The 24,957-nt window shown below is 47.3% G+C and overlaps 2 protein-coding genes across 4 annotated transcripts in view; one reads left to right on the forward strand and one right to left on the reverse strand.

The window, feature by feature from the left end:
• Nucleotides 1–310: 310 nt before the first annotated feature.
• Slc51a (solute carrier family 51 member A) lies at nucleotides 311–11,425 on the forward strand. Its single transcript, XM_075966380.1, has 9 exons — nucleotides 311–538; nucleotides 1,305–1,399; nucleotides 6,628–6,782; nucleotides 7,745–7,818; nucleotides 8,352–8,510; nucleotides 9,331–9,442; nucleotides 9,677–9,823; nucleotides 10,466–10,571; nucleotides 10,993–11,425. The coding sequence occupies exons 1-9, from the start codon at nucleotides 501–503 to the stop codon at nucleotides 11,127–11,129; spliced, it is 1,023 nt and encodes a 340-aa protein (XP_075822495.1). The 5' UTR covers nucleotides 311–500; the 3' UTR covers nucleotides 11,130–11,425.
• A 447-nt stretch (nucleotides 11,426–11,872) lies between these two features.
• Pcyt1a (phosphate cytidylyltransferase 1A, choline) overlaps nucleotides 11,873–24,957 on the reverse strand; it is a 48,253-nt gene continuing 35,168 nt past the window's right edge. For all 3 annotated transcript variants that reach the window (XM_075966348.1, XM_075966358.1, XM_075966366.1), the window contains exons 6-9: nucleotides 24,021–24,099; nucleotides 23,366–23,508; nucleotides 16,532–16,720; nucleotides 11,873–15,542 (exon numbers count right to left, since the gene is read on the reverse strand). In XM_075966348.1, coding sequence (XP_075822463.1) covers nucleotides 15,336–15,542; nucleotides 16,532–16,720; nucleotides 23,366–23,508; nucleotides 24,021–24,099 — 618 coding nt within the window. In that variant the 3' untranslated portion in view covers nucleotides 11,873–15,335. The remainder of the gene's footprint in view (nucleotides 15,543–16,531; nucleotides 16,721–23,365; nucleotides 23,509–24,020; nucleotides 24,100–24,957) is intronic.

A 24,957-nucleotide genomic window follows, 5' to 3' on the forward strand; every position in this document is an offset into this window, starting at 1 on the left:
AGACCTCAGTCCTGAGTCTGACATCTCCAAGGAGCCAGAGCCTATGCTTCCGCCTTGTTCACCTGGAGTTACTGACCAAGTGAGAGCTTTGTCCCCCTCTTCTGGGGGGTGGGGGAGCATTGTCTTGGATCCAGCGAGCCTTAGAAGACTCCTTAAGGAGTATGAAGTGAGTTGGGTACAAGGAGTGGGCAGATCTGAGAGAAGTGGGAGGGGCCAAGTCTAACCTACAGGGAGGAGTAAGGAGTCGGGGGAACTTGGTCAGCACAGAGGATCAAATTCCTCTGGGGTGAACTCAAGATAAAAGGCTGACACACTGGAAGCTTGCTGAGGACACCGCAAGGCAGACTTCCACTTTCTCCTTTGCACTCATCCAGCAGAACAAGGCTGTAAGCGCCACAGTGCCGGACAGAAACCTCCGGGCTCTTCGGTGGGTGTCCCAGTCTGTGGCCCTTCCCACCCCTCCTCACCTGCTTGTGGTGTCTGCCTGAGAGAACAGGAGAATGGAGCTGGGCAGGACTCAGATAAGACTTGACCCCAGGTAAGTGAGGGCCGCAGGTCTTGGGCTGGGAGCCAGTTGCTAAGGAACAGTGGCAGCCCCTATCACTCTGGCCTATCCCTCCCTGGCTCCCTCGCAGGGCCCTTTGGCTTCCAGCACTGAGAACAAGATAAGATTGAAAACTGGGAATCCCCTCAGGCCTTGGGAAAACTAGGATTGGATCAGCGTGTGGCCACTTCAGGGCTGTGAATTGCCTCCCTATAGGAGCAGAGAAAGATTACAGAGGAGGAGGCTGCAGAAGGCACCCCCAGACACACATACACAGAACCTCTGACCAAAAAGCAAGCCGGCCCACCCCTGATGCTATGGGATCACTCCCTTTCTTTTCTTCCTTCCTTCCATCCTTCCTTCCTTCCTCCCTCCCTCTTTCTTTCTTTCTTTCTTTCTTTCTTTCTTTCTTTCTTTCTTTCTTTCTTCTTTCTGATAGAGTCCTATCATGTAATGGAAGTTGGACTTAAACTAAGATTCCCCCTGCCTCAGCTTCCCTCCCCAGTGCTGGGATTACAAACCTGCATTGCCATGTCTGTCTTTCTCTTGGACCCAGCTGATCCTCCCTGGCCAGCTGAACTACCGTCCCGATGAAGCTGCCCATGGCTTGTTTTATACTCTGACCTAAGCCAGTTCTCCAGGGCCTCGAGGAAAAATGGACTAGCTCCTAGCACTCAGGAGTGTTTGAGGGGTATCAAACTGTGTAGTCTGCCACACACCTTCCCCAGATGCCTGGTTCTGAGAACTGGTGTCTCTCCAGGTACACAGTAGATCTTCTGGAGCTGCTGAAAACCAACTACAGCATCTCCTCTGCCTGCTTCTCCTACCCTCCCACTGCAGCTCAGCTCCTGAGAGGTGAGTCGGGGTGCCCCCTGGAGGAGTTGAAAGTCAGGACAACTGGGGGAGCTGAGGGGAGCTGGTTCACATCTGGCCAGTGTGAGAGGGTGGCTGGCCCGATGTTCATAATGGCAAGGGCCTTGGAGAAGGTCAGTTCTCCCAAGGACCCAGAGGACCACAATGAGACATGAAAATCTAGTTCAGGAGACCAATCTGAGGATGGGCCTCCACCTCAGATGCGTTCAAACCAGGGACACTAGGATCTGGGACATTTATTTGTGTTTCTGGCTTTCAAGATGGCACCTATATAACCCAAGCCCCACATCTCCCCCAAAAGTGTGCGCATACTCCCTGAGAGCTCACAGCTCTGCAGAGGGGTGGGCTCGGCTAGCATGAGCCTGCAAACTTGTCCTCCTGGTGTCCAGCTGCTTTTGAAAGTGGAAGACACCGGAGGCAGCTGAGATCACGCTTTCTACCTCCAAACCACCAAGAACAAAGTGGCGTGTGTGCTTCTAGGAGGGAAATGGCCAGGCTAGTTTTATCTCGTCGCTTAGTCCATGAGAATCCATTTCTGAAATGTGGGGCTCTTGGTGGTTCCTTCCGACATAGACGCCTCCAAAGCAAGGGGACACTGCCAGGTGCAGAGGGAAGCTGATGTGGCCAGGTCCTTGGGCTAAGGATAACTCTGTTTCAGATGCTCTGGGCCAGGGTGTTATCAGCTGCAGGGGTCCAGAGACGCCTGGTGGCACTCTGTGGTTAGCGCCAGCAGGTGGCTGGCTGCACCCAGCTCTAACCGCCTCATAATCAGGGAGTGGAGCTGGAGGGACAAACATCATCTTACACCCGAAGGTAATATCCAGAAAGGTATTTGGCGTGTCTGCAGACGGTTTGCGTGACCACACTGGAGGTTGCCTGCCCTCAGCAGCTAACGGGTAGATATTAAGGAGGCCACTAGACCACCTGCAGGGTACAGTACAGTCCTCCACGGCAGGCTCCCTGTGGTATGACCCCCCCAACAGTATAGCCCTCCACAGCACAGCCCTCCACAGCACAGCCCTCCATAGGAAAGCTCCCCACAGAGTCGAAGTGTCAGCAGTACCGGCCTCTGGAACCTTGCCTCACACGACACACTAATTTTCGTACCTCCTTGCTACCAGAGCGCATGCACAGGTAGAACCCCAAGGATTTGGAAACAGGTTGATTCTCTGGGTCTCATAGTCAAGTACGCTGCCTGGTGAGGCCGAGGCAGGAGGGATTTGGGGAGTGCAGAGCGGTACAGTTACAAAGGGAGCGGTGGGTTCCCCACACCGGGAAGGTTCCTCTGGCAAGGTTGGCGGGTAATCCTGGAGGAGCTTGGGGCAAGTGAAAGGGCTGGGCAGGTGAAGTGGGGCTGGAATAAGGTCAAGCCTGAGTTTGTACTTTATCCTCAAGATGGAGCCACCACTGAGGGCTGTAAGATTGGGAGGGGCTCGAAGGAGAGTGTCAGGACCTTTAATCAGTAGTCAGAATGACGCAGGGGAAAGAGCCTTGAGCAGGGTGAAAATCTAGAGGTTGTTGACCCCATCAAGCTGGCCACAGAGGTTGAACTGGGGCAGCAGGAAGGAAAGAAACAGAACATGCAGCTGATACAAAGCAGAAGCCCTGGTAAATATTTAGACAGGAGAGTGATTCTGAGTGTGGCAATGACCCACAGGAGACTCAAATGACCCACAGGAGACTCAAATGACCCAAAGGAAAGGAGGATGCGGTGAAACTGCTTCCAGCTCCTTGGCTTCTTATGTGATTAGAAAGGGCTATTCTGGAACTACTCAAGCTTTTCATGACCAGGGTAGTTTTTAGTTTGTGATGATTCCAGTTAAAATCTTTAACTTTGTTTTAAATTAAACTGACCTAACGTTTATCTAGAGAGTCAGGATGGTTTGGGAAAAGTGTAAAAAGAGGGGCTTCCCTGCCAGCGATGAAGGCTTGTGTTAAGCTTGTGGCAGCTGAAGCAATGAGGTCGCAATGGCAAAGGGCCTGGAGGAGAAAAACAACAAAGTGTCGTGTCCAGAGGAAGTGCCAGGCCACCATGGGGGTGCACACAAAAGGATGCGGTGGGACATAGGGGTGCACACAAAAGGATGCGGTGGGACACAGGGTGCACACAAAAGGATGCGGTGGGACACGGGGTGCACACAAAAGGACGCTGTGGGACACAGGGTGCACACAAAAGGATGCGGTGGGATATAGGGTGCACACAAAAGGATGCGGTGGGATATAGGGTGCACACAAAAGGATGCGGTGGGACACAGGGTGCACACAAAAGGATGCTGTGGGACACGGGGTGCACACAAAAGGATGCTGTGGGACATAGGGTGCACACAAAAGGATGCGGTGGGATATAGGGTGCACACAAAAGGATGCGGTGGGACACGGGGTGCACACAAAAGGATGCGGTGGGACACAGGGTGCACACAAAAGGATGCGGTGGGACACGGGGTGCACACAAAAGGATGCGGTGGGATATAGGGGTGCACACAAAAGGATGCTGTGGGATATAGGGGTGCACACAAAAGGATGCTGTGGGATATAGGGGTGCACACAAAAGGATGCTGTGGGATATAGGGGTGCACACAAAAGGATGCTGTGGGATATAGGGGTGCACACAAAAGGATGCGGTGGGATATAGGGTGCACACAAAAGGACGCTGTGGGACACAGGGTGCACACAAAAGGATGCGGTGGGACATAGGGGTGCATACAAAAGGATGCGGTGGGATATAGGGGTGCACACAAAAGGATGCGGTGGGATATAGGGTGCACACAAAAGGATGCGGTGGGACATGGGGTACACACAAAAGGACGCTGTGGGATAGGCTCCTAGGTAGATGTGCAGAACAGCTGTCTATTCCCAAGGAAATAAATGCACAGGAAATTTAATTCAGGAAGATTAAGGACATAAGTGTAAAATTAAAACTTTTTAATTAAAAAAGTAGAAATTGTCTTTATGGTTAGAAACAGCAAATAATTTCTTAAAATTCAAGAAAGGGTCAGTGATATGGCTCAGGGGGTAAAAATGCTTGTGTGGAAGTCTGCAGACCTGAGTCTGATACCCAGGACCATGTTAACAAAAACAAACAAACAGACAAACAAACAAACAGCTGGTGTGCAGCAGTCATACCCGACATAATATATCATACCTACAAATAACATATAGTACCACGAAGTCCGAGCTCCCCTCTCTTCCAGACCAGCAGTTCTAATTCCAGACGTATGCTAGAGAAACTCGCTTCTCTGCACCGAGGAGACTCACCCAAGGGTGCTAATTGCAACATCAGCTTCTCATGATGAAAGCAGTAAAAGTTACAGAAATAAGGTTGGGCAAAAAAAACCATTTAGAGTTTGTAAGATTCCATTTGCATAACCTATTTATTGTATGCATTCGTTTATTGTAATTATTTATTATTAGTTTCTTGAGACAGGGTCTTGTTGTGTAGTTCTGGCTGTTCTAGAACTCTCTATGTAGACTAGGCTGGTCTCAAACTCACAGATATCCCCCCTGCCTCTGCCTCTTGAGTACTGGATTTAAAGGCGTGTGCCACCACTGCCCTGCTCACCCCCAGTCTAGGGGCGGCACTACTACAGTGGGCTGGGTCCTCCTCCCATCAATCACTCATTAAGAAAACACCCTAAAGCCGGGCGGTGGTGACGCACGCCTTTAATTCCAGCACTTGGGAGGCAGAAGCAGGCAGATCTCTGTGAGTTCGAGGCCAGCCTGGTCTAGAAGAGCTAGTTCCAGGACAGGAACCAAAAAAGCTATGGAGAAACCCTGTCTCGAAAAATCCAAAAAAAAGAAAAGAAAACGCCCTAAAAGGTTGACCACCATCTTATGGAGGCTTTTTCTCAACTGAGGTTCCCTCCTCTCTGATGACTCTAGCTTGTGTCAAATTGAATAGCGAGCATACTTAAAGAACAGTTACCGTTACTTGGCAACAGAACAGAGAACAGCCTGACAAGGTCCCTGCCTCAGCGGTGGAGGTAATATGAAAGTATGGAAAGACATAAAGAATCTCACTCAACTGGGCAGGCCACATCACACAGGCCGCCGGGATACGTGGCTAAAGTCTAGCACAGGCCCAGGAGCCAGACACGCAGAGGTCAGGGAGAAAAGCAGAGGCCAAAGAGAAAGCCCTGGGGGCGGGGGTAGAAACAGCTCATCCTGAGGGCTGGAAGAATGAACTCTCCAGTCTGGAACACAGAGGAGAGCTGGGATGAAAGCGTTTTTAATTAGTGTGGCATAACTGTGCACATTGATGGGGTACAGGCCAGTATTTCAATACGAGCATGCAAAGAACTCTGATCAAACCAGGGTGGCTAACTTCCCCAGCCCCTTGTCTTTCTATTTGGAACCTTCAAGCTCCTGTTTCTAGTCTTTGATAAAATGGGAACTAGTTTTTGTGAATTATCGTTACCCTAGAAACGATAGGCTGTGGAGCCCTAGCTGTCTCTCCTGCCACCCAGTCTTCCTCTCGCCTTTCTGCTGTGAAATATGTATTGTCCCACCTCATTTAAAAAAACTCCCTTGAGTCTGGAGAATACAGGGTATGAAGATCCCAGTTCAGAGGCCAGGGGGAGCCAAGAATGGGCTCCTGGGAGATTTCCAAGAAGAAACGAGACAGGGTTTGAGCTTTGGTGTGCTTGTGTGAGCACATCACCATTGCACACTGATTGCTAGTGTTAGACTATGCGCGACATCTCACCTTTGAAATGGAAAATTTAAAAATGTTGGGGGTTAAGGGGGATAGCTCAATGGGGATAGCTCAATGCCACACAAGCATTAAGGACCTCAGTTCAGACCCCCCAGTGCCCACATAAAAAGCATGGGGAGGTACATATGCACACCCAGTACTAGGGAGGCAGAGATGGATGGATCCCTAGAGTTCGTTGCCTAGCAAGTCCAGTCAGATTGGTGTGCTCCAGGTTCAGTGAGAGAGGTCGGATGAGATGGCTTGGGAAGATGTTTCTAATTGTGAGGAAAAGTTAAAGACCCTTTGTAGGGTCAGACATGATGGACACACCTTTAATCCCAAGCACTTGAGAGTCAAGGGCGGGAGAATTTCTGTGAGCTCAAGTCTAGACCCTGTCTTAAAACACACACACACACACACACACACACAAACACACACACGCTTGGGCTCTATTCAGCAGGCATTACTGGAGCAGCATCTGACCTTCAATTCATTGGCATCTACTCCCCTTCTCCTCTAGAATTGGGCCCACTGGAAATTGCCCTCACCATCATCTTGACCTTTCTTACCCTGGGCTCAATTGCCATCTTCCTGGAGGATGCTCTTTATCTGTACAAGAACACCCTTTGCCCCATCAAGAGGAGGACTCTGATCTGGAGTAGTTCTGCGCCAACGGTGAGGATGCTGGCGCTGGCCCTTCAGATGCTGGCACTGGCCCTTCAGATGCTGGTGTTGGTCCTTCAGATGCTGGCGGCGGTACTTCAGATGCTGGCGCCGGCCCTTAAGATGCTGGCGCTGGCCCCGGGAGATGGGGCAGGCTGGCCTGAGAGTTCTCCTAAACTCATTTGCTCCAGAACCGAGCTGCCTGCTAGCGCCATGTCGCACTGGGGATGTGAACTGATTTCCACCTGTTTGCCGGTGGGATGACGTCTTCTATTGCAGAGGGCTGCAGAGACAGCAACCTACTTGGCACCAGCTGTGCCACTCTTTTTCCCCTCACTATGGCACCGCTGTTAAGAGCAAGCCACCTTCCAAGGCTCAGGCATTTGTTTCCAGAGGGTCAGACTAAGTGTTGCCCTGCTGCCGTGGGCTTGTTTTTTCCCCTCGTGTGTACTGAACATACTACCACTGAGCCACAGCTCCAGCAACTCTAAGTCTTTTTTAAACTTACCTATGCAGCCATTGCATAGGACCTGGATTTAATTTATTCAGTTATTTTCCAGCTGCAATTCTGCTTATTTTAAAAATGGAATTATTATTATTATTATCGTGTGTGTGTGTGTGCAATGAGGGGGGAGCATGCATGCCACAGCTCATGTGTGGAGGTCAGAAGACAAATTTGTGCAGTCAGGTCTCCTGTTCCGCGGGTTCTGGCGATTGACTTCAAGTTGCCAGGTTTTCATAGGAAACAAACACCTTTACACGCTGAGCTTTCTTGCCAGTCCTTGTTTCTATTTATCTGGGTAGAGAGCCCAGGGTCCGATGCAGGCTCTTCCCTGACCCAGTCACAGCAGCCAGCAAGTGGAAGGACTAGCACCCCAGAGGCACAGATCTGGCGTTTTTGAACCCTAGCTACAAAAAGTTGGGATGGTCTGGCTCGTCCCGCCCTAACCTGCATCATGTTCTCCTGTAAGCAGGTGGTGTCTGTGCTCTGCTGCTTTGGTCTCTGGATTCCTCGCGCCCTCACACTCGTGGAAATGGTCATAACCTCGTGAGTGTCTGCCCCCCGCACCCATCACTGGGGATGAGCTCCCCTCTACGGTCCCTTCCTGACCCCCAAGCCTCCAGAGTCCTCTAAGCCCCATTGATATTAATCTAGCTCTTGCTGATGAAAGGCTCTTGAACTTTCACTTGTGCTCAGGGAATGCCTTTTTGGGGCACACTCCTGGGACACCTGTTTGTTCCCAGTCCCCTTCCCAGTCCTCTGGACTCAGTCACCTCTCTTGTTCCTCATGTCATGCCTCTAAAATGCCAGCCCCAGCTGGGCAGTGGTGGCACACACCATTAATCCCAACATGTGGGAGCAGAGGCAGGTGAATCTCTGAGTTCGAGGCCAGCCGGGTCTACAGATGGAGTTCTAGGACAGCCTGAGCTACACAGAGAAACCCTGTCTTGAAAAGCCAACTAAAATGCCCGACCCTTTGCCTTCTCCCTCAGCGAGCCCCATCTATCTCTCTTTAGCGGCAAAGGGGCACACTGTGGCGCTCCCAACCGCATACTTGCGATCCTGCTTCTCTCGATCAGGTTCTATGCCATCGTCTTTTACCTGCTGATGCTGGTCATGGTGGAAGGCTTCGGTGGGAAGGAAGCAGTTCTGAGGACACTGAAGGACATTCCGATGAGGGTGCACACGGGTCCCTGCTGCTGCTGCTGCCCCTGCTGCCCGCCCCTCATACTTACCAGGTGAGGCAGGGGGACAAGTGAACACGGGACTCTGTAATCCTAGTCCAAGGCTCTTGAAGTTAGGGGCTGTGGCTGTATGGGACAAAGCCAATGATAAAAGCAGGCATCCCACAGCCAGGAACCCCACATGGGCTCCCAGCACCCCAGAGAGAGAGAAACAGGAATAATTCATATTTTAACAGAGGACTAATTTGTATTTTAAAAATGTGCATTAGTGTTTTGTCTTGGGTTTCGGGTCCCCTGGAACTGGATGGCAGTTGTGAGCTGCCATGTGGGTGTTGGTAGTTGAACCTGGGTCCTCTACAAGAGCAGTCAGTGCCTTTAACCCCTGAGCCGTCTCTCCAGCCCCAGAGGAAGAATTCGTATGCTTCAGCTCACTGCCTTCCTCACTCACTTACTTTTTTTTGAGACATGGTTTCTCTGTGTAGCCCCGGCTGTCCTGGACCTCTGTAGACCAGGCTGGCCTTGAACTCACAGAGATCCACCGGCTTCTGCCTCCCGAGTGCTGGGGTTCAAGTTGTTTTCTATCATGTCTAGCTTACACTGCATACTTTAGTGGCCAAAGGAAAACTGTAGGTTGAATGCTAGCTTGTCCCTCTGCCTGCTCTGAGTAATGAACCTGACGTCAATACTTGGAGCTCCTGCTCAAAAGGCTTCATCAGAGGCTCAGACTACCCCCCCCCCCAACTGTGCCGTCACCCATGGGACATTTTTGTGTCTTGATGGCAGCAGCCTTAGTCCAGGAGCTCAGTGGAGGAGGTAGGCTTCCTCAGGGTGGGTGGTGTATGGGTCCTTGTTCTTAACTCCCTTCCTCCTTCAGGAAGAAGCTTCAGCTGCTGATGTTGGGCCCTTTCCAGTATGCCTTCTTCAAGATACTGCTGAACATAGTGGGCCTGTTTCTCATCCCTGATGGCATCTTTGATCCGTCAGATGTAAGCCAAGAGACAGCAGAAGAGTCTTAAGACTCATTATCTTTGGGTTCTAGAACTAATACCTGAGCACCAGCAACACACAGGGCAGGGCAGCCCACAGGAAGAGTAGCAGCCCAGAGAATCCAATGGGGAGATGGTCCAGGCTCTGGGGCTTTTGTATCACCTTTCTCCACATGGAAGAGGAGAAACAAAAAGAGGGTTTGTCTTCCTGACTGCCTTCTGATCTGCCACCAGATCTCGGAGAAAAGCACGGCTCTGTGGATCAACACTTTCCTCGGCGCGTCCACGCTGTTCGCTCTCTGGTCGCTGGCCATCATTTTCCGGCAAGCCAAGTTGCACCTGAGTGAACAGAATATGGGATCCAAGTTTGCTGTCTTCCAGGTAACTAAACCTCAGAAACGGTGTTTGACAAAACGTGACAAGTTAGGATAACAGAGGCAGAAGTGGACCCACTAGTCGTAACCTCTGGGTCTCCTGGGAGACCTGGAACATCATCTTCTTCTTCCATTGCATCTTTTATTTTATTTGCCTTGCTGTACCATAGAATACCACCAACCAAGATTAAAACAACAGAAACGGGTTGTAGCACAGATCTAGAGCCTGGAAACCCCAAATCAAAATGTAGGCAGGGCCGTGATCTCTCTGGAAGGTCCCGGCTTGCCACTTCCTCTCTGGAATTGGCCAGCAATCCATGGTGGTCCTTGCCTGGCCTTCTGCTGTCTCACTCCAACCTCTGCCTCCATCATCACATGACCTTGTCCACCTGTCTGTCTGCATTTTATGTGCTGGATGCCACTGGGTGGCACGGGAGAGAGAGGCTGAATTTGTTTATGAGCGACCCTACTGAATGAGGTGGAAGCAGGATTGTGATTGGCCCGAAGGTGAAATCTGCATCAATTTTTAATAGTTCTAAACTTAAGCCTCCATAACTGCAGAGGCTAGGGTATGCCTAAGCTGCACTGGCCTCAGGACCAGGGCTGGCAAGTGCCACCACTCCCCACACCTGCCTCTCCTCTCCCACAGGTTCTTGTCATCCTGACGGCCCTGCAGCCCTCCATTTTCTCCGTCTTAGCTAGCACCGGGCAGATTGCTTGTTCACCTCCCTTTCCTTCTAAAACCAGGTCTCAAGGTAAGTGTGTGGGACTCCTTCCTGTGTTGCAGGTGAGCCTGGGGACAGAGGAAGAGAGAGAGGCCCTTGGGACAGAAATTGTGCAAGCCTGGTGTCTGCTCAGAATGTACAGGAAGAATCCAAGAAATCAGGCAGAGAACTCTGAGGCCCCTTCCCTCTCTCATCAGAGAACTGCAATGTCGCCAGCTTGTGGCCAGTCCTAATGGCCAAACCAGGAGGTGTGGGGTTCAGCCCTCACCTTGGGACAGGAATGGGTACAGTTAGGAAGCAGACTCAGATCACAGATTTCAAAGCTGAGTTCTGGATGCTCTGCACAGCAGTTTGGTATCCCTAGGTCCTGGTTCAGAGGTAAGCTGAAGCCTCTCAGCTTGCTCGCCAGGACCGCAGTGTAACCTCTGTCACGTTCTGCTCCACACTGCAGTGATGAACTGCCACATGCTCGTCGTGGAGACCTTCCTGATGACGGTGCTGGCACGGATGTACTACCGAAGGAAAGATGGCAAGGTTGGGTATGAGACTTCTTCGGCACCAGACCCAGACTTGAAACTCAAAGCCTGAGGCAAGTGGCTGGGACTATGGAAAAGATACTGTCCTTCTCAGGAGTGCATGAGAGTCCTTCTGTCCCTCAACCTGAACCAGCGGTTCAGGCTCCCGCTGGCGGCGCAGGCTGGCAGATTCCATGTGACTATAGGGATGAGGGGAAGGTGCTGAACTGGAGCTTTGCTCAGGGAAGACATTTAAAGTTTTGAAACAAACAGGGTGTGGCTGAGACTCTGCAGAGGGCACACTGCTTCTGTGGCTGCCACGATTGGTCGCCCTGAGCGTTTGCACAGCAGAATAAAGGGGAGAAGAGTACGCGGTCTATGTATGATTTATCAGTGGGAGTATACCTTAGCTGGGCAGAGCAGCACCAGGCCAGCCTCCCGAAGAAGCCGTGCTTTCCTTGGGGGCATCAGCTGGACATGGGAGGGCCGAGGCCCCATGGCGCCAGCTTTTGAAGTTTTCTGTAAGTAATGTCATTCATATCGCCATGATGCTTGAACTTGAGGGCGGAGATCGGGACACAAACTCAAAGAAACTGAGAATGCACGTAAAAGATTCCTCCCAAAGTCGGGAGGTGGTGGCATCCACCTTTAATCCCAGCATTAGGGAGGCTCTCTGAGTTCGAGGCCAGCCTGGTCTATAAGAGCTAGTTCCAGGGCAGGCACCAAAGCTACAGAAGTCCTGTTTCGAAAAACCAAAAAGAAAAAAGAAAATAAAAAGATATCAACACACATATGCCTGGCCAAAACTACAGGAAATAGAAACACCAGGCAAAACCACATGGCCTTTATTTGGCTAAATGACAAAAGCCAAAATAACTCTGAACAAATTAGACAGGAAAGCGATACATTGAACTGAGGCAAACTCCCCTTGACTCCCACAGTGATGGGCGGGTGTTCATGGCATGGGTGAGTCTTTCCAACAGTGTTTCCTGCTCAGGAGTCTAGATGCAAACCACCTAAGCAGTCAGTTCTCACTGTTTAAAACAGTTCCCTCAAGACGGTGGGAGGTGCCCACTTCAAACCTAGCAGAACCCGACCTGGGCCACCCGAATGTTAATCCTGCCATTCCCGTTCTCTACCCCAATCTTGGACCAACCAAACATTCTGGCAGACAGACTATTTTTCTTTTTCTCTCAGGAGAATTAACCTTTAATAAGATTAGAGTCCAAGAACACGTTGTACTTATTTATTCTGAAAATAGAAGCTAGGGACCATTCTTTATCCCATGATAATCTATTTTGTGAGATAAAACAATCATTGTTATGACTTTGAAAAATACAACCTTTAAAAATACTTATATTGATAAGCTTAAAAAAAATACCATTAGTTTTTAAAACATCGCTAGGGAAGCTTCTTTTGAACCCTGTGTGGGTTCAATTTCGGCACATGTATGCTGACAGAAATCTAGAAGCTAAGGCTTTAGGGGATCAAACCAAGCAGGGAAACAGAACTGATCCGAGAAAGGACTGAAAGTTGATAAGGAACAGATCTCAAAGATGACAGGCTCCAGGATGTGAACTGCATGAGTGACAAAGCACTGGAACGAGCCACCGTGGAGGATTTTCCCAGATGACTGGCCAGATGTGCGGACCACAAGTGAGAACAACTGTGGTACTGTTGAGAGGGGGACCTGAAAAGGGCTCTCCGTCTCTCTGCTCAGGATTTTCAGTCCCCTCAGGTCTACAGAGGGTCTTTGGCTTAGCTCTCAGGAGCAGCTGCTATGGGCACTAGCAATCTATTTCTGCTTTCTCTCTGTGGCATCCTCTATTCTCCAGTCTCCAGCCTGGTATATGAAAAGAGCAACGCTCCTGCCCAGCTCACGTCCAGGCTAACTGCTATACTTCCCAGCACCGATAGACTCCGGTCTGCAGCCACTCCCTATGGCATAGAGGCTGCGAGGCCCAACAACTTACGGCTCTCCCACCCTTCCAAGCTGCCTGCTTTCGTATGTGGCCTCAGGGAAAGGCTCCTCAGCTGAGGCTGCACAGGAAGAGGTACGGATTGGCCAGACACCACATCCAAACGCTTGGCCACATTTAACTGGGTACAGGTGGCCGGCAGCTCAGCATCCCAACAGCACCTTTTTCTAGCACCTAGGAGGACACCGACCCTCAGGTACCTAGCATGCTGCCATACCTCAGCGTCTCTGCTTCATGTCTAAGTTATCTGAGGATATGAGTGTTAGAAGACAGGAAAGGGTGAGGGACACTCCGAGGACACGAGTGTAGGCTAGTCCTAGCTATGGTACACATCTTCTCAGCCCAGAGGCTCTGAGGTTTGAGACCCTCTCCGTTTCCACAGCGCTAGATTGGGGATATGCACTGAGAGAACAAGCAGGCGAGTAGGTACTGACGTCACCGCCTGTGTGTACCTGGGAGAATAAGGCAGAGAGAAACACGGATCACCCAAGAGAAGACCAGAGTAGGAAGGGTAAAGGGAGCTGTGCAGCGCTACATGACATGGAAAACACTAATTTCAACAGGTTCGAGAAAGGGTTCCAGGCCAAGGCCATAGGAATCAGATCTGAGTGGAAACAGCACTTCACGAGGAGTTAGGAATGGCGTTCCCACAGGCCACTGAGACACCAAGATGTGGCTCTACAGCCCTCTCCTCTGCTCGGCCTGCCTGGAAGACAGTTTAGGAGCCTAGGGAGTCCTGTCAAGTAGGCATCGTGTGGTGCTAGCCTCAGACCCTGAGGCTTAGCACAGCTTCCACCGGAGAGTATCTAGGGAGGACTGTGAAGTGCTCACAGTCCCAGCAGAGGTACAAGGAAAAAGAAAATGTGGTTTTCTTTGCTGAAAACACTAAAGTTCCACCCCTACAAGAGGTATTTATGAGTAACGACAAGCAGGTCTTAGAATACACAATTCGCCCTAAATCCAGCTACGGGATGACTGACAGTGATGAACTTGCCGGCCATGTAGTGCCGACTGAAAACATCAGCTCACACTCCATAGCAAGTGCTGAGAATCCTGTTTCCCCTGGAAACCAATGGGTGCAGTGGAGGCATAAGCACCACACGGGTGGGCTAGGGGCACGGACCTCTGTGTACTAGTAGTTAAGAGGGGGCAGTGGAGGAAGTCCCTGCCAAGTGTGGCTCTTAGGAGGCAGAGTCTCCATGGGACACTGATTCAACCCAAGAACATTCTTAGGAGGAACAGAGCCTGACAAGTGTTTTAGAGAACAAAGTGCTTTTGCTGTACGACCTGTGAAAACTCAGTGTTAAATATGGCATAAGTAACAGGGATCAACGGGCCAAGTTCAAGCTGAAACATTTACAAAGCATCCTTTGTATAAAGCCAGGCATGGTGCTAAACTGGCAGCTGCAGGGCGAGGGATGCATTCCCAGCAGAAACTCAACCACAACTGCCCTTCACTAGACTGCGGTCATCCCTCTCTCCTCTGCAGTCCCAGCATCCCTCAGGGCTCCTTCCTTTACATGTAGGTTGCAGGAAAGAGATTGACAAGAGCTCCCAAATAGTTGGGTAACAGAATTTTCTGAGATGAACGCAGCAGAAAAACTGCAACTGATGCTCTCTGGTTTGATTGCATCCCCATCAGTGTCTGCATGGACCCCATGGGGTCCAACAAGAAACTCCTCAGGGAGCGAGAGAAGAGGCTCAGATCTCTTCCTTCTCACAGCCATGCTGACACATGGGCCGGCAGGACAAGCGGGGGTTGGGAGCTAATTCAGGTTTTAGATATATAAGGGAAGTGGACATTGCAATAGTATCGCCAAATGACCCATCAGCATGGCTCTCTGTTGGAAGGACCTGGCAAGTCACTTTGCTCCAGAACGGAAGGCAAGCGCTAGTGTATCAGGAAGAAAGGCCTCTAGGTATTACACACTTCCTTCTTCTGCCCACTCCTCAGGGGCAAAAAATTAGCTCTACTTACTATATTTGAAAGACTAATTTTTAAAAAATTAATAAAAATGTCAATTTCCCTGTCAAGATTACATGAGCATGAACAGCAAAGCGAAGTTCTGGGGAGGGAGGAAGGATGCATGGCAGGCTTCTACGGTGTGCTCAGCCTTCTCGGTGTGGCTGACGAGGGCTGGGGCACAGGCTGTTTTGTCCCCCATTCCCAGGTCCTCTTGCCCATTTGTCTTTTCTATGTAGATGTCCTTAGGTTTAGTGTTGGGATCACAAAATGGAATTCGACAGAGAGCTTCTGGAGGTGATGGGCAGGGGAAGGGAGAGGGCACAGGGATGAAAAGTTAGTCCTCTTCATCCTCGCTGATGTCACATGTCACAGCCTTGCGCCTAGAGAGACTTGCTGGGGAGGAAGATGGGGAGGTCTTGCCAGAGAAGGGCCATCGGAAGGAGGGGGAGGGGGAGCGTTCGTGAGTAGGGCTGCTGCTGGGACTCTGCCTGGGACTGATGGCCTGCAGCATCCGACCTTTTCCCTCTTTCAGCATGTGTTTCTGGGGAGGGAGACCAAAGGCAGAGTTAGCAGACACCTATGGACCCCACGAGTCACCACCAGAGCCTCAGAAACCGCAAATGATTGTGAATCTCCCCTGTAATTATGTTTCGTTTTTATTGCTGAGGGTCAAAGCTATGGTCTCAAGCACATGAGAGAAACACCCTGCCCCTGCTAAAGTCAAGCACGACTGAAGGAGACAGGAGGGCACAACTGTGTCTGTCTTAGGCTCCCTCTCCACACTGGACCACTTTTCTGTGTCTTCACCTGCTTGCCTCTTAGCCTTTCTTGACCTCCACCAGAGACACTCTTCAGAGGCTAGACTGCAGTCCACATGCCGGGCCAACACAAAGGCTCACTAATGGAGCTCTCTGTTTGGTTTGAGGGCACTGCTAGTCTCACTGGGGACCCACAGCAGCTCCTCACAGAAAGGAGGCTCCTTATCTGTGCTTTCTCCTTTCTCTTCCATGTTAGTGCAAAACACAGCAGGAACAGCTGAGGCTACCTAGTTATCTTGACTCCAGATGTCAAGGCTGACAGAGAGCTGACAAAATTAGTAGGAAAACGTAAGACTGGATACGATAACGTCTTAATTTGACGTTCCTTTCTACTCAAAGAGTCTATTCCTTTCCTCAGCAGTGCAATTCCTGAATCCACTGAACATTGACTGGTGGTTGAAGTATTCGTATCACAAGTTCATGACCTGCCTTGGACCACAAACAGCGTTCAAGGCCAGTCTGGGTACCTTAGGGAGATACTGCCTCAGAATAATAAGTAAATAAGCCTGGTGTGGTGGCACACAACTTTAATCCTAGCAGCTGGGAGACAGAGACAGGCAGATCACTCTGCGTCCTCGGCCAGCCTTGTCTACACTGCCAGTTTCAAGCCAACCAAGGCGACATAGTGAGCTCTTGTCTCAAAACTAAAGATTACATAAATGAAAAGCCCCCACCCCATATTCCCTCAAGTGTAGGGAAGGAGGGCTCTCACCAGTGCTCCTTCTGGACCAAACATTTCCAGGAAACTTCCAATGAATTCTCGGGACTTCTCTTCCCACTTCTGGATGAGGTCAATGCTCTTTTCTTCCACCTTCTGCACAAATTCTTTTGATTTTTCTTCCACATCTTTTACTTTCTTTTTTACTTTATCAACCCGTTCTTGCAAGTGGTATTTCTTCTCCTAGGACAAAATAAATGCTTTTTAAGACATAGTGCCCAGGCTGGAAGAGATGGTTCAGGTCCTGTTCTTCCAGAGGACCAAGGTTTAATTCCCAGCGCACACTTAAGACAGCTTACACCTCCCTCTGTGTCCAGCGCCCAAGAGCTCTGACACCTCTAGCCCCACCAGCATCTGCATTCACATGCACCTACCCATAGACATATACTAATAATAAAAATCATACATTAAACTTTCAATTTTTAAAATTCTGCTTTGCTTAATCTGTCCTGTATTTATTTAGGATAATAATAGGAAAGATAATCTATGAACAGTCATCTTATATGAAAGCATGATAATTTTTTTTTCTTTTTTTGGTTTTTTGAGATAGAGTTTCCTCTGTGTAACCCTGGCTGTCCTGAAACTTGCTCTGTAGACCAGGCTGGCCTCGAACTCAGAGATCCATCTGCCTCTGCCTCCCAACTGCTGGGATTAAAGGTGCACACCTTCACACCTGGCTGAAAGTGTGATAATTTCAACACTGTAAAAGCTCTGGACTAAACTAACTACAACAGTGAGGGCCGGAACAGATCAGCATGCAGCCAAACAAAGTCAAGGTTTTTAAGATAAATCTAATATAATGAAATATAAATAAATATACCCAACATGACTCTTTCAGATGGGAATGTATAGATACAAGATCACTACACACTACCAAAAAACAAGCCAATTATTCCAGAGTCAACATGGAAACATTAGATCCTTAATTAGTTCATTATTCTAGATGCCCCATCTCTAGCTCCTTTCATGATGTCTCTCTGCGTGTGTGTACATGTCTATGCATGTGTGTGTAGGTCAGAGGTCACCATCATGACCCACTCTCCACTATTTCCCTGAGACAGGCTCTCTCGCTGATCCTGGAGCACACTGATTCTATTAGGCTGTCGGCTGCTGACTTTCAGTGCCCCTGCCATCTGAGAGGATGCGCTGCCATCCCTAGCTCCGTACATGGGTGCTGGGGTCGCACTTAGGTCATAGTGCTTGCATACCAGGCACTCTACCAACCGAGACATCTTCTTAGCTCATGGTTTATTTCTTAGAAGTTGGAGATCTGTGCCCGGAGGTGGTGGTGCACACCTTTAATCCCAGAAGGCAGAGATAGGAGGATCTCTGTGAGTTTGAGGCTAGCCTGGTCTACCAAGTGTGTTCCAGGACAGGCTCCAAAGCAACAGAGAAACCCTGTCCTGAAAAAACCTAAATAAATAAATAAATAGAAGTTGGAGATATGCTTGCTCATCTGGAAAATGATAAAAAGTTGGTTCCACCAACGTTTCTAAATATCTGTGTAAAATGGTATCAATGCTCCATGGAGGAGGAGTGGTATTTAGTCAAATGTAAAGTGCTGTATCATCTAAGCAGGGCGGCACTTGCCAGTAACCCCATACTCAGAAGGCCAAGGCAGGAGGATCACAAGTTCCAGGTCAGTCTGGGCTATGACTTTAGACCTTTTGTTAAAAACAAAACCATGTGGGGTGGGGGAGGGGATAAGGTAGTCTCCTAATTTCTGTGTCATAAGGAAGGAAGTACCGCTTAGTAACCCAGCTTGCGCTAGGCTGCACAGGTGAAGGAGGAAAAGGAAGAGGAGTCATTTGTGTTTTACTTTTTGTTTTATGTATATAGGTGGTTTTGTTGTTGTGTTGTCTGCATGTTGCTGGTGCACTACATATATGGAGTGCCCTAGGCATCCACACGTCATTGGATGCCTTGGGACCTGAGTTACTACAGATGGTTGTGAGCTGAAGGGTGCTGGGAAAAGAACCGGGCCTCCCAAGGAGCAGCCAGTGTGCTACCCACTGAGCCGCCTCTCCAGCTCCTGCTTTTGGTTGATGAGACAGTCTTGCTATGTATCTTAGATGAGCCTCATATTTGCAATCCCCCAGTCTCAGCCTCCTAAGTGCTGGGGATTATAGGTATGCACCACCACACTTGGCTCACCTACTTTTTGTTTGTTTGTTTTTTCGTGATGGGATCTCCTACTAGCCCTGGCCGCCCTGAAACACACAATATAGCAAGCTGACCTTGAACCTGAAGTGACCTTCCTGCCTTTGTCTCTCAAATCCTGGGATGAGGGGATGTTCCATTAAGGCTTATTCTGATTTACCTTACTCTTTCACAGAGCTGGAAACAAATAAAGGATTTTGGCTAATTGATTGTTGATTGTTGCTAATTGATTTCCTTTTTTTATTGATATAAATTTTTCTCTGCTCCCTTCCCTGCCTCACCCCCCCCACCCCGCCCCACTTCAGTCCTCCTCCAAGGTCCCCATGCTCCCAAGTTACTCAGGAGATCTTGTCTTTTTATATTTTCTACTTCCCATGTAGATTAGATCTATGTAAGTCTCTCTTAGTGTCCGCACTGTTGTCTAAGTTCTCTGGGATTGTGTTTTGTAGGCTGGCTTTCTTTGCTTTATGTTTAAAAACCACCTATGAGTGAGTACATGTGATAATTGTCTTTTTGTGTCTGGGTTACCTCACTCAAAATAATGTTTTCTAGCTCCATCCATTTTCCTGCAAAATTCAAGCTGTCGTTATTTTTTTCTGCTGTGTAGTAATCCATTGTGTAAATGTACCACATTTTTCTTATTCATTTTTTGATCAAGGGGCATTTAGGTTGTTTCCAGGTTCTGGCTATGACAAACAAAGCTGCTATGAACATAGTTAAGCATATGTCCTTGTGACACGATTGAGCATCCTTTGGATATATACTCCAAAGTGGTATTACTGGGTCTTGAGAAAGGTTGTTTGCTAATTTTCTGAGAAATAGCCACACTGACATCCAAAGGGGTTGTACCAGCTTGCATTCCCACCAGCAACGCAGAAGTGTTCCCTTTTCCCCACAGCCTCTCCAGCATAAGTTGTCATCATCAGTGTTTTTGATCTTGGCCATTCTTACAGGGGTAAGATGGAATCTCAGAGTTGTTTTGATTTGCATTTCTCTGATGACTAAGGATGCTGAACATTTCCTTAAGTGGTTTTCAGCCATTTTAGATTCCTCTGTTGAGAGTTCTCTGTTTAGGTCTGTATTCCATTTTTTTATTGGATTATGTGATCTTTTGGTGTCCAATTTCTTGAGTTCTTTGTATATTTTGGAGATCAGATTAATATTACATATTAATGTAGATCTTTTCCCATTCTGTAGGCTGTCATTTTGTCTTTCCTTTGCTTTCCAGAAGCTTTTCAGTTTCAGGAGGTCCCATTTACTAATTGTTTCTCTTAGCATTTGTGCTGCTGGGGTCATATTTAGGAAGTGGTTCCCTGTGCCGATGTGTTCAAGTGTACTTGCCACTTTATCTTCTATAAGGTTCAGTGTGGCTGGCTTTATGTTGAGGACTTTGATCCATTTGGACCTGAGTTTTGTGCATGGTGATAGATATGGGTCTATTTTCATTCTTCTATATGTTGATATTCAGTTATGCCAACACCATTTGTTAAATATGCTTCCTTTTTTCCATTTGTATTTTTTGCTTCTTTGTCAAAGATCAGGGGTTCAAAGATGTGTGGATTGATATCCAGATCTTCTATTCGGTTCCATTGGTCCTCCTGTCTGTTCTTATGCCAATACCAGGCTGTTTTCAGTACTGTAGCTTTGTAGTAGAGTTTGAAGTCAGGGATTGTGATGCCTCCAGAAGTTCTTTTATTGTACAGGATTGTTTTGGCTATCCTGGGTTTTTTGCTTTTCCATATGAACTTGCCTCTTAACACTGCTTTCATTGTGTCCCATAAATTTGAGTGTTTTGTGTGGTCATTTTCATTGAATTTTAGGAAGGCTTTAATTTCTCCCTTCATTTCTTCCTTGACTCATTGATGATTCAGGTGAGCATTGATTAATTTCCATGTGTTTGTGGGTTTTCTGGAATTAGTATTGCTGTTGACTTCTAGTTTTATACCATGGCGATCTGATAAGGTACATTGGGTTATTCCAATTTTTTTGTATTTGTTGAGGTTTGTTTTGTTACCAAGTATGTGGTCAGTTTTTGAGAAGGTTCCATGAGGTGCTGAGAAGAAGGTATATTCTTTTCTGTTTGGATGGAATAGTCTATAGATGACTGTTAAGTCCATCTGAGTCATAACATGTTAGTTCTCTTATTTCTCTGTTCATTTTTTGTCTGACTGACCTGTCCAGTGGTGTCAGGGGAGTGTTGAAGTCTCCCACTATTAGTGTGTGGGGTTTAATATATGATTTAAGCTTTAGAAGTGTTTCTTTGACATATGAGGGTGCCCTTGTATTTGGGGCATAGATGTTCAGTATTGAAATTTCTTCTTGATAGATTTTTCCTGACTAATATGAAATGATCTTCTTTGTCTCTTTTGACTGATTTTAGCTTGACGTCTATTTTGTTAGATATTAGGATAGCTACACCAGCATATTTCTTAGGTCAATTTGATTGGTATATTTTTCCCCAACCTTTTACTCTGAGATGATGTGTCTTTGAAGTTGAGATGCATTTCTTGTATGCAGAAGAGGGATGGATTCCGTTTTCGTATCCAATCTGCTAGCCTGTGCCTTTTTATTAGTGAGTTGAGTCCATTTACATTAAGGGATATTAATGACCAGTGGTTGCTATCTCCTGTTAATATAATTTTCATCATTGGTGATTAATTTGTGAATTTTTTTTCTTCTTTGGAAACTGCTGTAATGAGATCATCAATTGTATGAGTTTTTGTTGTAGCCATCTTCCTTGTGTTAGAGTTTTCCTTCTAGTATTTTGTGTAGGGCTGGGTTTGTGGTTAGGTATTGGTGAAATCTAGATTTGTTATGGAATATCTTGTTTTGTCCTTCTATGGTGATCGACAGTTTTGCTGGGTATAGTAGTCTGGGCTGGCATCCGTGGTCTCTTAATGTCTCCATAATGCTTGACCATGACCTTCTGGCTTTCATTGTCTCCACTGAGAAGTCAGGTGTAATTCTGATAGGTCTACCTTTATATGTTACTTGGCCTTTTTTTTTTTTGCAGCTCTTAATATTCTTTCTTTACTCTGTATGTTTAGTGTTTTGATTATTATGTGGCAAGAGGATTTTTTTTGATCCAGTCTATTTGGTGTTCTGTAAGCTTCTTGTATCTTCATAGGCATATCTTTCTTTAGGTAGGGAAAGTTTACTTCTATGATTTTGTTAAATTTTCTGTGCCTTTGAGTTGAACTTCTCCTTCTTCTATACCTATTATTCTAAGATTTGGCCTTTTTATGGTGTCCCATATTTCATGGATATTTTGGGTTAAGCTTTTGTTAAATTTAATGTTTTCTTTAACTGATGAGTCTATTTCCTTTATTGTATCTTCCTGCTTGAGATTCTCTCTTTCATTTCTTGTATTCTGTTGTTCATGCTTGCATTTGTGGTTCCTGATTTTTTTTCTCATAATTTGTGTTTCTATCATTCCTTTGACTTGTGTTTTCTTCATTTTTTCTATCTCAGTTTTTCAAGTCCTGAATAGCTTCTTTTATATGTTTGAGTTCTTTTTCTTGGTTTTCTTTAAGTGATTTGCTGATATCTTCTAATTTTTGTTTGTTTTTTCCTTCATTTATTTAAGGTAATTTCTCATTTCATCTTTAAGAATTTCAAACATTCTCTTGAGGTTATTTTTTAGATCATTTTCTTCTGGTTCATCCGTATTTGGTTGCTCAGGTCTTTCTTTTGTAGGGTCTTTAGGTTTTGCTGGTATTGTGTTGCTCTTTGTGGTATGGCATGTGATCTTACCTTTTCTACTCATCTTTTCGTCTAATAGGTGTGGTTGGGGATTCTGAGATTCTGTTGAATAATCTTCTAGGTGCCAGTGAATCCAAAGCTCAGATGGTTGTTCCTCGTGGTACAGTCGGTGTCACAATTCTAGTTACCCCATTGGTTACTCCTGTTCCTAGAAGTAGCTCAGTACCTGATTTCTTCTTTTTAAATCAACTTTACTGAAGTATTATGTATATATAAAATTTATAGCATCTCTAAAAGCCAATATTAGGCAAAAGTATTTGCATGGTTTTTGTTTGTTTTTGAAACAGGACTTTCCCATGTGGGGAAACTGTATATAAAATGCTCTGTGTCATTAGCCACATGGGAAAGATCCATAGTTTTCAACACATTCTCAAGAGAACACCCAATTTAAAAAAAAAAAAGCAACCAAACAGTGAAGAGCCTCTCTAAATATACTGATGCACTGATATTTGTTATTTTTTGAGGCAGAGTGTCATGTTACTAATCCTAGCCTCAGAATTCTACCCCTAGTGCTTTCACTACAACAGATATATCTGTGTTGTAACCATAGGCTCATATTTTTGCTGAATTGTTTATTTTATTTTTTTAAAGATAAGATCTCACTGTGCAGCCCTAGCTGGCCTGGAGCACACAGAGCTCTCCTTCCTCTGCCTCCTGATGCTGGAACTAAAGGCATGCGCCACCATGTCCGGCTTTGTTTGCCTGTCCTTCTATCAGTACACCGATCTTTTAGACCATGAGGGCAGAACCTGGGTGAAGTGATTAGTGTGGTCTTTCCTGAAAAGTAGCGTGCATTACCTCTGGGGAATGATAATCACAGCAGACTGAAAAGCGTGCACAGCCCAGACAGCAAAACAATGTGTGCCCTACAGAAGCAGGGAACTGCAAGATGAGGTTGCAACTCACGTTGATAAAGCTGACATTGAGCTCCTTGGCAGTGTAGCCCCTCTGGAGGTTCCGTCTCGCATACACATCATAGTCACGGACAATGCGGGTGATGATGTCTGATGTAGAGATACCTTCTGTCCTCTGTGTTGGAGCAAACATGCCTGAGTTGAAACAAACAGACAAACACTGTCATGTTCTAGACAGAACCTGGGACTAATACACTTCTTTTTCTCAAAAAATAGATTCCCCTTTAAACCCAGCACTTGAGAGGTAGAGGCAGGTGGATCTCTGTAAGCTCAAGGCCTGCCTGGTCTACACTGTCATTTCCAGATCACGAAAAAGGAAGGAAGGAAGGGAGGGAGGGAGGGAGGGAGGGAGAGAGGGAGGAAGGAAGAGCAAACTCTAGAGATCTGGCACACAGGAATCAAGGCCTAGGAGAAAGGAAGCAAGCACTGTCCCAATAGTAAGAAAAATATGGGACTTGTCCTAAATTTAAGAGATGAAAAGGAGCTGTTTGGACCAAGAATTGACAGGTGTTGGTGGTGCTCACTTAGGCCGTTGTCCACAATATGGATTTCTGAGTTCCCACTTCCTACTGTAAAGCAGTGCCGTAGCTGGATCTCTCGAGTTGCCCAAGGCCCCATAAAGTGAAGCTGGACCTTGGCTCACTCACCTGCTTCCTTGATGTGCTTATACACGTCATCACTCCCCGCAGAAGAATAGGGGATATCGTCATGGGCTACGAAATCAATCTGAAAATAAGAAAACGTCAGCTCATCTCCAGGCTAACGGCCACTGGAAAGACCCTGCACATATTCGTGGGCTCAGGAAAAGGGAAACTGGCAAGGGTCACACCTCAAAACCACCTTTTCTCTGTACCCTTTTGCCTGCTTCATACATTCCACAATCTGTCTGGAAAGCAACCTCATTATCTATGGCTTCTACATAGGAAGCTTGCCAGTTTCTTCTCCTGGTCTAAGAGAGAGGTGCTGCCTCCCTCCGTACGCCACCAGCACGCTATGGTCAGTGGAGCAGGACAGGCTTCTGGTAAGCCAGTTAGTAGACAGAGCCTAGAAAGAAGGGAATTTCCCTGTCTTTCTGGATCTGTAGAAATGGGCCACAAAAAGGCTTCTAAAAGGGTGAAAGATTTCGTTATTGCTTAGCTAACTGCTTCTTCTCTTACTTCCCAAGAAAAGGAGTATTTATAAATAGCAACTAATGTCTTTTTCCAGAACGGTATTTGTTCTACCGAGAAATGGAAAACCCAAAGCGACAAGTGTTTATCACCGCGTTGCTGTAAATAGATGTCTTTTAGGAAGATTGCAAACCCTCATCTAGTGACTCTCTCTGGACAGCCCGTAAACCTTTGTTAATGCAATACTAACTCAAGCAAACCCAACCCCCACATGCTGCACAAGTGTGAAGCAAGCTCCTCAGGACCTAAGCTAACCTCTCCATCACCCATGAACAAGCTGACAGGATAGCAAAGTAAAGGCTCGGCAGCAAGCGAGCCACGTGGTGGAGATTTACTGCTCACAAGGAGGAAGGGGGCATAGCAAGTTCTCCTCTGCACCTCTGTCTGGGGCCAGCTGTGCTGCAGAGAATGCCTT

This window comes from Microtus pennsylvanicus, chromosome 1, assembly GCF_037038515.1.
Source record: "Microtus pennsylvanicus isolate mMicPen1 chromosome 1, mMicPen1.hap1, whole genome shotgun sequence".
NCBI lineage: Eukaryota > Metazoa > Chordata > Mammalia > Rodentia > Cricetidae > Microtus > Microtus pennsylvanicus.

Bases quoted from the DNA above. Each gene is read 5' to 3' on its own strand.
- Slc51a (XM_075966380.1), top strand. From the start codon at position 501: ATGGAGCTGGGCAGGACTCAGATAAGACTTGACCCCAG. The intron at 6,783-7,744 runs GTGAGGATGCTG...TCCTGTAAGCAG, and splicing joins GGAGTAGTTCTGCGCCAACG to GTGGTGTCTGTGCTCTGCTG. The intron at 10,572-10,992 runs GTAAGTGTGTGG...TCCACACTGCAG, and splicing joins TTCTAAAACCAGGTCTCAAG to TGATGAACTGCCACATGCTC.